The sequence below is a fragment of a genome, unplaced genomic scaffold (assembly GCF_019419815.1).
Source record: "Pyrus x bretschneideri cultivar Hongxiangsu unplaced genomic scaffold, Pyrus_bretschneideri_v1 Contig23, whole genome shotgun sequence".
In the NCBI taxonomy this organism is placed as follows: Eukaryota; Viridiplantae; Streptophyta; class Magnoliopsida; order Rosales; family Rosaceae; genus Pyrus; species Pyrus x bretschneideri.
The window spans coordinates 1037986-1052696 of record NW_025999535.1 but is presented as its reverse complement, the minus strand read 5'-3'; the positions used below and the strand labels follow the sequence as shown (position 1 = coordinate 1052696).

At 39.1% G+C, this 14711-nt stretch overlaps 1 protein-coding gene across 2 annotated transcripts; it reads right to left on the bottom strand.

Moving 5' to 3' along the window:
- Positions 1 to 9264: 9264 nt before the first annotated feature.
- Positions 9265 to 13593, bottom strand: LOC103967392 (zinc finger CCCH domain-containing protein 32). 2 transcript variants are annotated; one of them, XM_009380642.3, is made up of 7 exons: positions 13144 to 13593; positions 12851 to 12993; positions 12339 to 12401; positions 12058 to 12177; positions 11625 to 11912; positions 11231 to 11548; positions 9265 to 9868 (listed from the first exon to the last, which is right to left on the bottom strand). In XM_009380642.3, the coding sequence occupies exons 1-7, from the start codon at positions 13559 to 13561 to the stop codon at positions 9503 to 9505; spliced, it is 1716 nt and encodes a 571-aa protein (XP_009378917.2). In that variant the 5' UTR covers positions 13562 to 13593; the 3' UTR covers positions 9265 to 9502. The 2 variants fall into 2 exon arrangements, with proteins under 2 accessions (XP_009378917.2, XP_048441668.1); XM_048585711.1 differs by having other exon boundaries at positions 12851 to 13063; positions 13144 to 13280.
- Positions 13594 to 14711: the final 1118 nt, after the last annotated feature.

Genomic DNA, 14711 nt, shown 5'->3' with positions numbered 1-14711 from the left:
GTAGACAATGATTGGGCGCCACGTGTCAATATAGGCCGAGGTGGATATTAAAATTTTTAATATAAAATTAAAAAAAAAAAATATATATATATATATATCTATATATATATCTTTTCTAGGCATCCTACCTCACCCTTCCCGACCGCCTCCCTCATTCTCCCTCCCTTCTCTTCCTTGCAGCCACCTCCCCGCACACCCACCCATCTACCCCACTCCCTCCCTTCTCTCCTCCGCACCCACCCAACCTTTATACGGTACCCAACCCGCACCCTCTTCACCCAATTCCTCCCATCAGATCGTCGCCGTATTCGAAACTCCCAAACCCATCGCCGTCACCATGGCCTCCAAGATTAAGACCGTTCAGCGATCGAGACTGCAATTTGCTATCTTCGAAATGCCGATCCGCTACTGGCTCCGTTGATCCACCGCCACCCGTGGCCAACCTTCGATAATGTCAACCCATCTGTGCGGCGGCGAGGCATGCGTCATGCCCAGATAGGTGGAAGAGGAGTGGGGCAAATGGGTGGGTGCAGTGGAGAGAATGGAGGGAGAAGGAGAGGAGAGGGTCCAAGGGGTGTAGGATGCCCAGAAAAGAAAGAAGAAAACTTTAATTTTTAAAATTTTAAAATTTTTTAATATCCACATAGGCTCTGACATGTGATACTCAATTATTGTCCACGTAGATGCCACGTCATCAGTTAACGGAGATATGACGAAAAATTTAACGGACGTATGAAAATATCCCAAAATTATGACTTTAGGTATCAGACTGAGACAAAAAAAACTTCAAATACAAAATGTTGAAAACCAAGAAACTTTAGGTAGTCAACTGAGATTTTAATTTATATCACAGTTATCGCCACATTTTAATTCTACTAAAATTGGAAACAAAAGCGGCCCAAAGAAGGCCGAACGACAAGGCTGGTCAAAATGTGCTTTTTTTTTTAAAGAAAATGATCTTCGCTGGATCCTTTTCTTTGGGATCCGGGGAATCTCATAATCATGATCGTTCATCGTACATCGTGCGGTCAATTTTCATTAGGTACTATTTATATTAAATTTAAAATTTAAAATTTAAAATGATTTCTGACGCGCACGATATACGATGAACATACATGATTACGGGATCCTCCGAATCCCCAGGAAAAGGATCCTCACCGGATCCTTTTCGTTTTTTTTAATACACGGACATATATTAAAAAGAATATTTAAAGAAGGCTGGAACCAAGTCGAAGCTAGGAGGCTAGGCCCTTATGCCCCATATTATATTACTTGAAGAAAAACATACAACGGGGGGATATAGTACTTAAACCCGTCGATCAAAAGCAAAATCATATACAACCACTCCAACTAGTCAACATGGCCATCACATATTGAATTCAAAAAGTTGACGCCTCATTCACTGCATGAAAATAACAAGATTACTACTACTAAAATCTCATAACATTGAGTAAAAAGAATCATCTGAAAAGAACATATGCATTAATTCTATTAGAGAAGCCATACTTTGAAGAAGATAAGGAATACCTGATCAACATATATGTTTACTATTCTAAGTGCAGATTTAGAGTGATATGCAATATCAGAAAAGAGCGGCAGATACAACCAGTTCTGCTATATCCGGCTGGGTGAGAGCAGCCAAAGCCATGAATGTTCCCTAATAAGTAATAACATGCAAGGGAAGGAGATGTGAAGTAGATGAAGAGGTGTAAAACCTGTGAATGTCCAACAACAAAGACCTTTGAGCTTGTTGTCGGATACATGCAGCGCTTCATTTCTGTCTCTTCTGATAAAGATGTGTGGCCATGACTCTATCGTGTTCCACGCACATTCCCTACGCATACATCGAAACCTTCATCTGCAAGGACAAATCCCAGGGATTCTTCTCGAGAATTTAAGAACCATGCATCACCTGGTTAAGATCAAGAAAAGCCAGTAACCAAGTTCAATTGAGTTTGAAGCACATTAGAGCCTAATTTAAAATGTATCCTATGGATGTTCATCGCTTTACTCAATAGTTAGTTTCAAGAAAAGAAATTTCAAAAAAACCTGAAAACTTAAGATCAGGGAGCACCATAGAGTGAGCTATACATTCAAATTTGTTAGTGTTTGAGCTACTTTTGAGCTAAATTTCTTTATGTATTTGTAATCAATTCAACAAGTAATTGAAAATGAATTTTTAAGATTGAATATCAGAGATGAACTTTAGAGGGAGAGAGAGAATGAGTACATTGCTCCTCGAATCTACGTTGGATTCGATCCACAAAAGTCGGATACACGGTGGGTTTATAGCCGTTGCAAAACCACACAAGCAACGTTACTATGATCACGTGCAGCTCACATTTTTTCATTTAACTACTATCAAACTAGACACGTGGCACGATACACACCATTGAGATGTTATAATCTTGTCCGTTCATTACAAGTATTTAAATTCAACTATTCTAACACTTAGAACATTTCGACCTTCTTATTCTTCTTCATTTCTTCAGCAACAATGCATCTGTGATCCAGCTTCCATGTTTATCAACCAACACTCCCTTCTAAGCTAGAAGCTGGTTTAAGTCCAAGCTTCTCTTTGAGTGAGCAAAATCGATCATTTGGCAAAGCCTTGGTGAAAATATCAGCAAGTTGATCTTCTGATTTACAATAGATTAGATTGATGATGTTTGACTACAAGGCTTCTCGAATGTAATAATATCTTCTTCCAATGTGTTTAGTTCTTTGATGACACAGGATTTCTTGTCATAGCAATGGCAGAAGTATTATCACAATAAAGATGAGTAGCTTATGTTTGTTCTTCCCTAAAATCTTAAAGTACAAACCTCAACCAAACAGCTTGTGTGGTTGCTTTAGTAGCATTCATGTACTCAGCTTTAGCTGTTGACAAGACAACACTATGTTGTTTAACTGAGGCCCAAGAGAAAACCCCACTTCCAAATGATAATGCATAACCAAATGTGCTTTTCATATCAGTTTCATCCCCACTCCAATCACTGTCACAATAACCTATGAGAATTGATTCTTTGCCTTTCTCATATTCAATCCCATAGTCTAATGTGCCTTGTATATATCTGAGAACCCTTTTTGCTGCTCCCAAATGCTTCTTTAATGGTCCATGCATAAATCTAGCAAGTAGGCTAGCTGTAAACATAATGTCTGGCTTAGTTGCAGTCAAGTACAAAAGGCTCACAACCAATTGCCTATATGCATTCTCATATGTTTTCTCATATTCATCATCTTTCTTGAGCTTGTCACTCACAACCAATGGAGTGCTAATAGGCTTGCAGTCCTTCAATCCAAATTTCCGTAGCAAACTAATTGCATATTTTCTCTAATTAATGAAGATCCCAAATTCATATTGTAGTATTCACATGCCAAGAAAACGATATAACGGTCCTAAATCTGTTATTTCATATTTGTTCATTATGTCAAATTTGAACTCTTCTAATAACTTAGTGCTGCTACCAGTGTAGATAATATTATCTACATAGATAGAGACAATAATGCTTTCACTTTCTCCCATTGACTTAATGTACAAGGTTGCCTCACTTGGACTTCTGGTGAATCCACAGTTGTGTAAATGAGTATCAATTTCTTCATACTATGTCATTAGGGCTTGTTTTAACCCATACAAAGCCTTCTTCAACTTGTAAACCTAGTCTTCTGCACCTTGCATAATAAATCCCTTTGGTTGATCAATGTAAACTTCCTCTTGTAATACACCATTAAGGAAAGCTAATTTCACATCAAGTTGAAATAGCTTCCACTTTTTTGAGCTGCTACTGCAATGAGTGTCCTGATTGTATCTAATCTTGCAACAAGAGCAAAAGTTTCATTGAAATCAATACCAGGCTTCTATGTATATCCCTTGGCAACAAGTCTTGCCTTATGCTTCTAAATTGTTCCATCCAGATTCAATTTAGTCTTGTATATTCACTTCACTCTAACAATAGGTTTGCATGATGGTCTATTAACCAATTCTCGGGTCTTGTTCTTCTCAATCATATCAATTTCTGCATTCATAGCCTTCTTCCAAGTTGTATCAGTGACTGCATCAGTGAAGCATTCTAGTTCAATCATGCTAACATTGCATCTAGCATATATTTCATTTAGTGACTTTTCTTTAACTGGTGTGGTTTTAGCCGGACTGGACTCACCACTCTCAGTTTGAGTATTAGTGACCTTTTGAGTTACACAATCACTCCCTTTTAGTTGAATTTCTTCTCTCAGTAGTAATGGATCAATCTCAGGTAAATTCAAATTAGCATGAAATGATAGTTTCTTACCACTTTCTGCATTCCAACTCCTAGTACCCTTCTCATCAAATACAACAGTTCTCGACAGAAATATCTTTTTGTTACTCAAGTTGTAAATCATGTATCCCATCTCCATATTTCCATACCTAACAAAGATACCTTTCATAGAGGATTCATCAAGTTTCTGTCTTAATTGTCCAGGTATGTGACCATAACAGATACATCTAAACACTTTTAAGTGTTGAATACCAGGTTTTCTTCCATTGAAAGCTTCAAATGGAGTTTTGTGTTCCACAACCTTTGTTGGACATCTGTTGAGTAAATACACTGCTGTGTTAACAGCTTCTCCCCATAACTCATAGGGTAAATGCTTGTCATGAAGCACACTCTTAGCCATTTCAACAATGGTTATGTTCTTCCTCTCAGCAACACCATTTTGTTGTGGGGAATATGCCACAATCAACTGTCCCTCAAGCCCTAAATCTTCACAGAATTGAATAAACTCATGAGAGTTGTACTTTCCACCTCTGTCACTTCTTAATTTTAGAATTTTGTAGCCACTCTGCAATTCAACAATGGCTTTGAATTTCTTGAACACTTCGAAAACTTCTGATTTGTGATTTAGGAGATAAACCTAAAACATTCTCGTGGCATCACCAATGAATGTCAAGAAATATATGTTCCCTCCAAATGTTGTGACTTGCATTAATCCACACACATCTGAGTGAACAAGTTCCAGAGGCTTGCTTGCTCTCCAAGTCAACTCATTACTGAATGCATCTCTGTGTTGTTTTTCAGCAATACACCTTTCACAGACACCAGTTGATTTATTGAGCTTGGGAAGACCCAACACCATTTCTTTATCAGATAATAATTGCAAGTTGTTAAAATTCAAATGCCCCAGCCTTTTGTGCCATTCCCAAGCATCACCCTCAATACTACCTTTTAGTGCAGAACCATTCATATCCTTCATAAGTAATGGAAATCACCTAGTGCCAGTCATCTGTACAGTAACAACATGACTCTCGAAGCTTCTATCTTTAAAGATTACAACCTGGTCATCTCCAAATAATAAGAAATAACCATGCTGCATCATTTACCCTGCACTTAGGAGATTGTCATCAAGTCCTGGCACTAACATTACTTCTTTAATATGTCTGGTACCTCTTTTGGTTTCAATCACCAACGTTCTTTTTGCACTAGCTTAAACAATCTGTCCATTCCCCATTTTGATTCTTGTTGAAACACTTCTATTCAAATTAATCAACATAGACTTATGTGAAGTCATATGATTGTTACATCCACTGTCAATATACCAAACATGCTCACTTTTGACAATTGCAGCAGAATTACAAGCAAAGAACATAGAGGTTTCCTCCTCCATTTGTTGTGCCACTTGAACCTGTTGAACTGGTTTACTTCTGCAATCTCTGGCAAAGTGATTAAATCAGCCACAATTGTGACACTTTGGCTTTCCCTTAAACATGCATTCACCATAGTGTACAATTCCCGCATATTTTACATGCCTCTCGTGTGTTCTCCTTGTTAGTACTGGTTTGGTACTGAGGTGCTTTTATAAAAAAAAATGGGTATAAAAAAAAGCTGAACTCAAAAATGTGTTTGGTAAACACTTAAAAACAACTTATTTTCACAGTTTTGGGTGAAAAAAAGCTGAAAACGTGAAGCAGCAAAAATGAGTTTATTCTCACAATACAGCAGAAACAGTTACCAGCCCTTAAACCAAGGTTTGGTAGCATATTGAGGCCTATCATTAGCCTTAAAATCACCCTTCTTATCCCTAAATTTGAAAGGCTTCTTCCCCTTGTACCCAGTGTTATGTGATCCACTTTTGTTTTGAATACTATGACTGCTAAATGCCTTATCACTCACTTTCTCATCTTCAGTATGCATTTTCAACCTCTGCTCAAATCCTTTCGGAGTTGCAACAACCTCATTTAGATCAATCTCATCCAATTTCTTAGTTCCCTCAATGACAGACACAATGTTATAATATGCAGGAGTTAGACTAATTAACATTTTCTTAACTAGTCTCTTATTTGGCAAAGCTTCACCAAACATCTTCATCTTATTCACAAGAGCAAATAATCTAACTAGATAATCAGAAAGATATTCACTATTTTTCATTCTAGCATATTCAAAACCTTTGCAAATACCTTGTAATTTCACAGCCATAACTTGAGCATCACCTTTAAATTCCTGCTTGAGAACATCCCAAGCATCTTTTGCAGTTTCTTGATTTGCGATCCTAGGAAAGATCTCATCACTCACAGCACCTTGTATCAATCCCAACGCCTTTGCATCTTTGGAGATGAGATCCTGAGCAGTAAGAATTTGCTTCTCATCCGTCTTCTTCCTTTCCTTCGACAATGTGCTTCAACAAAGCTCCATAGATTGTGAGACTTAAATATAATCTTCATTCTTATACACCAAAATTCATAGTTGATACCAGTGAATACTGGTGCACGAAGATCGGTGCTAGATCCAACCATATTTGTGCGTCTGAGTTCTTCGTTGAAAACCCAGATGAACACTCACAGATTCACTCCCTGATTCAAATCCAACCTGGCTCTAAGGCTATGTTAATGTTTGAGCTACTTTTGAACTTAATTTCTCTATGTTTGTGTAATCAATTCAACAAGTAATTGAAAATGAATTTTTAAGATTGAATATCAGAGATGAACTTTAGAGAGAGAGAGAGAGAGAGAGAAGGAGTACATTGCTCCTCGAATCTACGTTGGATTCGATCCACAAAAGTCAGATACACGGTGGGGTTTATAGTCGTTGCAAACCCACATAAGCAACGTGACTATGATCACATGCAGCTCACATGTTTTCATTAACTACTATCAAACAAAACACGTGGCAAGATACACACCATTGAGATGCTATAATCATGTCCGTTCATTACAAGTATTTAAATTCAACTATTCTAAGACTTAGAACATTTCGACCTTCTTCTTCTTCTTCCTTTCTTCAGCAGCAATCCATCTGTGATCCAGCTTCCATGCTTATCAACCAACAAAATTCTGAAATAAACAACTTAGTGGTACGTTGAAAAAAAATAGGAAGGAGCTATAAAAGTAAGGCTTTTCACTAATCAGGCGTCGAGAGATTCAATATTTTACTCACAGATCAGTTTATGAGGAAACACTCCCCACCAAAGCAATCTCATTAGTCCTCCACATCTCAAACCAAACAGAAATTGCACTAACAAATAAACACGACTTCTACTAGTCCTTCACATTTCAAACCCAGTAAGTAGCCATCTTTCGTCTGAATCTGGAAAACAAGAAGCGGTGAAATTTAATAATTTGGGTATCTCAAAGTTACTCACTTTAATCACAAATTTAACAATTGAACATAATGGGCAATTTTGCGTGAAATATTAGTATACTACTTACTGTGTGCTCGGAGTAAGAATACCCAGAAGGCTCAATGAGCTGTGCACAGAGGGACTGCAGCGGTGAACGACAGCAACCGATTCTGTAAAACTCAGTCGAGTTTTGGGCGATTTCTGCTGTGATTTCGAAGGTTACGAGGCCGATAAGGAAAGCTGCGACGGAAGGGCACTGATCTGGAAGAAAGGCTATGGTTGCCCCTGTCGCGATTCACAAAGGAAGAAGGCCAAGTGTATTTTTGTTGTTACAAGGTCTAGGGCTCTCATGCTTCCATGCAACAGTGAGACATTTGATCCGCTGTTGAAGCTCAACCACAAGAAATTTTTCAGTGTGACGGGCACACGGAGAGGTACATCACGTGTTACTATAGAAATTGTGGAATATGTATTTAAAAAGTTAATAACTTAAAAACTAAAATTTCTCACCACTTATATAAAAACATGTGGTGTACCACTCGTGTTCTCGTTACATTGAAAATTTTCTGCTCAACAACGAACATTGTGTATAAAATATGCCACCATCCAACTACACAGTTCAAAACTGAATTTCGAGCTCTTTCAAGTGAGATATTAATGGAAGAAACGAGGTACAAAACAAGCACACTAAGTAACAATGCAAGCAAACCAACAAAGAAAGATATGAAGAGGGACCTGCATGGACGGCTACTTCCTTACTGTCAGTTAGTTTTATGGTGGAAACTCAAACCCGTTTTTCGTTTATCTCATCCGCAGAAATGAGGCACATGGATAAGCAAAAGCTGCATGGTTATTGGCTTCCTTCATCCCATCTGTTTCTTCTTCTGGCAGTGATGCCAAATTAGAGCAACATTGAATTGCAAGGTGCTGCAGTGCAGTGACGTGAGATTGCTTATTTCTTCGGGTAGTGCTACCAAATTTGGGCAAAATTCAAACGTAAGCGATTGGAGTGATGTGAGGTTGACGATCCCTTGTGGCAGTAACGTCAGTTGAGAGCAATCTCCAATTGTAAGCTTCTGAAGTGATGTGAGATTGGCGATCCCTTGTGTGTCATTGACGTCAAATTGGAGCATTTCCTAAGTATAAGCTCGCGAAAGGATGCGAGGTTGCCCATCCCTTGATATGGCAGTGATGCCAAATTTGGGCAATCTTCAATGGAAAGCACATTTGGATACAGAGGCATGGAAGTTAGATTAGGACACTGAATGATGGTCGAACAAGAAAGACGGACAAGAAGGCAATGGGAACGACATATTTTCCGTTGATGAAGTAGAAGAAGAAGCGCTGAGCTTCAGTATTAAACTCGTCCAGCACGTCATCTGCTTCATAAACTGCATCTTCTATGCTTTCGAGCCACACTTCGACTTCATTGTTGCTGGCTTGCTTTTGCTCGACGTCAACAACGGCTTGGAATCCGGCAACTGTCTCCTTGAGCTTCTGGAGCTCATCTTTGACGCCCCAAATCAATCCAATCTCTTGGAAAGCAAGGGTGCCTAGCCTCTCAATGATCCCTCTTGCAATGTTGAAGAGAACACCGGTGGTTAGACGAACACTAAAAAAATTTACCTTCTACGATACATTTGTAATCACTTGAAAGAGATGAAATGAAGATACGGGAAATTTCAATACTGCAGCTTTATTTGGAATTTGTATTGGATTGCTGTGATATCGAATCGACACAAGCATCAACAGTGTGTGTGCCTTTCCTACTACTCTGTGGGATAAACAGATTTGGTTCATGGACCGAAATATGACGCCCTTTGCACAATTGACTCGTTACACATTTACTGACGACATCTATATGAACAGCGCTCCTGGAGATGATGAACGAGCGGCTTTGGGTGTTACTTTAAATTGATCGACGAAACTCGCCACCTGGTCTCGCCCTTCTGCTATTGCTTAAAGGAGATGAAGTCTGACTGGACAGTTGCACATCAGATAGTGAAACAGAACCGCTCTGTGAAAAAATCAATCCACCTGAACTACTTGAGGTGTTCCCGGAAGAAGAAGGTAAATCGGGCCGGAGATTCGATGATGAGGATGATGGAGCCAGGGTGGCCAGCAGAGACCCAACCGGATATTGAACAACAGGCATATCAACGAGAGATGAAGCTGAGAGGTTGTACCTCATGGTCTGCACTGGATGGTCAAATTTGCATGTAGATCCAAACATGCACTGACCATTTTTCAGGTAGAATCTACACGGTGGCTCTCCCTGTCCAAACAAAAGCACGTTAATTTTCTCCATAGAATGACATCGTTTAACAAATTAATGAAATATACGCAATTCACCACATATATGGTATAATGCTCATAATAATCAACGCGGGCACAAAAAGGCACGAGATCTAACATTAAAAAATCTAAAAACGTCTGTTGCTTCACGATAATACTTTTGTTACAAAGCAGCTAACCAAATTTAAATAATAAAACAAAAAATGTGAAGAAGAAGACTGAACCAGCAAGACCAGATAAAGAAAAGCAACCCTACATTAGAGGGGAAAGACATCTCAAAGAACAAGGGCAATAGCAATTCTATCAACGATGAACAAACTGATAAAAAGTAACCGTAATATAGAGAAAGCAAAAATATAAAACTTAAAGTGAGCACTGAGAATGATGCAAGTGCTGAAGCACAAAACTCAAGCTAAGATACGTATATATCATTGCAAGGGCATACACAGCATAGATTATTTTGTTTCAGGACTGCAGCAAAGGTTTTCCAGTCAAGGAACCTTCTGTCATCTTGCTCCTTTATTCTAAAGGACCTTTTGGATAGATAACTATTTCATAAGGTTTTTCAGCAACCAGAGGCAAATTTGCTTTTCGAGTTACAACTTATAATGTGTTGCCGTGTCATCTGATTCCTATATTGAGCACATTACACATAAACATTATTCCTACATTAACCATACAACTACTTATGCTCATTGACACATCTTCTAAACTGGGGCCCACCGTACAACCCTAAATTATTTGGGGGCATGAAACGCTAGCAAATCTGGATAGGTAACTTTGGGTTTCAAACCTGAGACCACACAGGACAAACCCATGTGCCTCAGCCACCCTACTGAGCCCCTGTTGGTTGATGCTCATTAAATATCAAAATGCCTCCTTAAATTACATCAATCACCAATCAGGTTTGTACAACACTGAGCATTAACTTCTTCAGAACTCAATGGCAAAGATTCTTGTACAATATATAACCTTAATAAAAGAAGACTGCTAACGAGACCAAGGTAAACGAACATACCTACCTATACTGCAGAACAATCAAAATGAAAAACAAGTTTACTCAACCTATAAACATAGCATGACAGCCTTTTCTTTGCCACCTAATTTGTATTTCATTTGGTTGTACAAAGGAGGTCAACCAGGTATGCCCTTAGATATGATAGTAGGATCCCACAATCCCCTTTTGGAAAAAGATTACTGTTTAATCGAGTAAAAGAAAAACAACTCTTGGGTCTACCAAATTGGATAACCAAGTGATGAACTCGATAACTTCTAACAGCGGAATTTAAAAAAAAAAAAAATTAAAAATTCATCAAAAATAATATAAAACAACTTTGCATACCGGACGGAGTGGGAGACCAATCGGACTAAGGAGACAAGTTATTCCCGGTACAGTTCGATCCCGAGGATGATGATACCTACAAGATGGTCCATATTTACAGTCCCCAGTTTTCAGATAGTACTGGCATTCAAGTTCGCCAGGCCTCTCTGGGAAAACTTGTTCACTCGGGTTGCTGCTAGAAGGACCAACAGAAGAGGGTATGGAGGTATAAGGGCTTGCAAGTCCGTGTGTTGGAGAAGATAGCTGTGTTACTCCGTATAAAGAAGTTGCTCCAACTGTGGGTTGAGCTCCAGGAGATGGTACAGGACTAAGAGGTGCCTGCACCAAGTCATAACATATTACTATTAGTAATGAACTTCAATCATATATCAACCTGAATATGTCTTTATCATACCGAATACGGACTCCAACCCTGAATCGGAACAACTCCAGGAGGAATCAAGACAGGACCGTAAGTCCCTTGCACATATGATCCAGTTAATAGTGGAGGCCTAGCCACCCTCAAACTGGTGGATGCCCCCCCATACTGTTCTGCCAAAGGAACAGGAGACTGCACCGACGGATAAAATTGGGGTGCAGAAGCCGGTATTGTTGTTCCAGCAGGGTGTGGATGATGGAATTTACAGGTTATGCCAAATTTGCATTGCCCCGTTTTCAAATAGTAGGAGCATTCATTCTCGCCCTGTTATAGAAAAATATATAATTAAAAAAAAAAAACAAAAACAACAACTGTGAGCCACTTGCTCCACAAATTTCACAAAAGTCTACACACACCCATACGTGGATGAGAGGGAAACAGAGAGACAGAGTCAGAGAGGAAATCAAACCGGTCGTAATGGGTATCCATAAATATTTAGGGGAGCTCGGTTTAAGGATCCAGCTCCATGTTTTGGATGGTGGTACTTGCAGGACGCACCAAATTTACAGGTCCCAGTCTTTAAATAATACTGCACAATAGACAAACATATGCCACAATCACATATGAAGTTCAAAGCTCAAACAAATAAATGGACAACATAACAAAGTTGCCAAAAAGTTTCCAGATCTACATTGTCATTATCAGGCAGGAAATTCACATTTTACAACAGATCAGAAAACAACTGCATACCTGACATACAGGTTCCCCCACTCTCTCTGGGTAATCCCCTGTAGCTCTTACAGTTGCCACAACCTACGTGCAGCATCAAACCGAAATCATAAACAAAAGATAACAAAATTCACAAGCAAAGACGATTTCAGTTACCAATAAAAACCAAGCAGTTGTAACTAAGACGACATTTCCCACTGCACCGAGCCCAAAACACAGATATTAGGCCTAACATTTTCATCAAATATAGACTAGTTTAACTATGTCGAATAAATTCCAGAAAAAGTTCCCAATTCTTTTCCCCAGCTTTCTCAGCAAACAAACAATCATCTAGTTTCACGTAAAGGGACAAAAAACTACCTGCAACAAAACACTCAAACTTATAAAAATTCAAAACAACCTATTTATCCTGTTGCAGTCACCTATCACTGAAAGCTTGAGTACTAGTTTACATATCAAAACCCGCAATTAAGCAGTATCGAAAAAGCTCATTAGCTGATTGCAAAGCAAGCTTACAACGAACAAGGACTTACCGCAGCACGATCTCGAGGATGGCTGTACCGGCACCGACCACCGTATCCACAGAACCCAGTTCGCATGTAGTAGACACAGTTGGGCACGCCGAGTCTCTCCGGGTACGATTCGCTGCTCGTCAGCCCCAATTGCCACATTTGCTCTACAATTCACCCCCAAACCAGAACAAAACCCCAATCACAACCCCACATTACCAAACCAAAAAAAAAACCCTAGAAACCCCAGATAACGAAATAGCCCAAATCGAGCTCAAACGAAGCGAGATTAAAACGCCGAGCAAGTAAAGGAGTACCTTCGAGGCCGGTCTCTCCGGCTGCGGGGCTCCATTCCTGGTTCGACCCGTTTCTGGCGGGGCTTCGTCCGTACAACTCCATCACAAAAACGGCGGCGTGTTGGGTTTGCTGTACACCTGCAGCAACTATGAGGAGCAGAGTAAGGGGGAAAGGGAGAGCTGTACAGGATTCCCACCACCCTTCTAGAGAGGCCTTGAAGGATCGGAGAAGCTCGATCGAGCGGAAGAGAGTGTGTGAGAAAGAGGAGAGAGAGAGAGGAACGGAGACCGGTTGCTTCACAGTGATGGAGAAGCTTAATTGCTGTCCTCTCTTATTTCCCGTCTTAAAGAGAACGTATTCGTACTGTCTGCTGGTATCGGCCTTTTTGGCTTCACACTCACTGAAAGTTTGAAACACTCTTTCTTTCTCTCTCCTCATTTTCTCTCTCGTGCCTTTTGGTTCATTTATGGAAAAATCTTGGTTCTGTTTGGGGAAGGACCACAAATATGGAGAGATGGATTAAAGCACTTTCACTGCGTAAAGGCTGCCCTTAGCAATAGGTAATTTAATCTCCTCCGGTGAATAATTACTGTAACAGTAATTGTCTTTTACATTTTCATTTTTAAACTGAATAATCATGTTAATAGGTAATAAAATATTAATACTTTTTATGTTCTAAAATAATAAAAAATATTTTATTTTTAATTTCGAATATGATTTTTAATTGATCTCGTCACGTCTATACGTCATCATCTAAAAGCACAATTTTCATGGGTAGATTTTGATAAGATTTTTAACCAATTATGTCGTGTGACATGTCCTTCCATGTTTAGAATTGTTGAAAATATTGAAATGTGATGTAAGGTGGAAGAAAATGATAAGGTATTTATAGAAAAAAAAAATTATAATTTTTTAATAACTTAATTAAGCTAAACCATCGGATTACAAAAAAAATTGAAATCCAACAGTTCAGATTGTGACACGTGTCCCCCCAAAACATTTCTATTTTTTTCTTTTTTTTAATTTTTATAACAGAAAAATCTGGACCATTGATCTGGAAATCAAATTGTCTAGATTCAACTGCTACTTAGTGGGCTACAACGCGGGTCCCACCACCTGAAATCTTGTCGATAAAACGTCCCCCACACGAGCGTGTTATGCACGCACTTGACGCAAAAAAAAAATTTATAACATGGTTGACGTTAGCCTTACATCACTCCCCCTCATAAGCTCAGGCTTTGGACTTGTGCCTAAGCTCTCCCACGGGCTCCCCCTCAGCACCATTGCCCGAATGGGCTGGCACCACTTTGGGAGAGGATTGGATTGCAAATGGAGTCTGTCCATAGGGCAAAAGAGCACGTTGGAAGTGCTTTTAGAACACGAAACTTCGAAGACATGAATAAATGTTATTAACTAATTGAGTTGTAGTTTATAAGTTACTTACTGAAAAAAAAGATTTATACATAATATTTTATTATTATATCGGAATGCTAAAATAATATTTTTAGTGGTGCATGTAAGTCACTTCATCAGATTTAAAGTTGAGTCTCTTGATTATAGTATAATTCAAGTATTGGTAAGATTAATG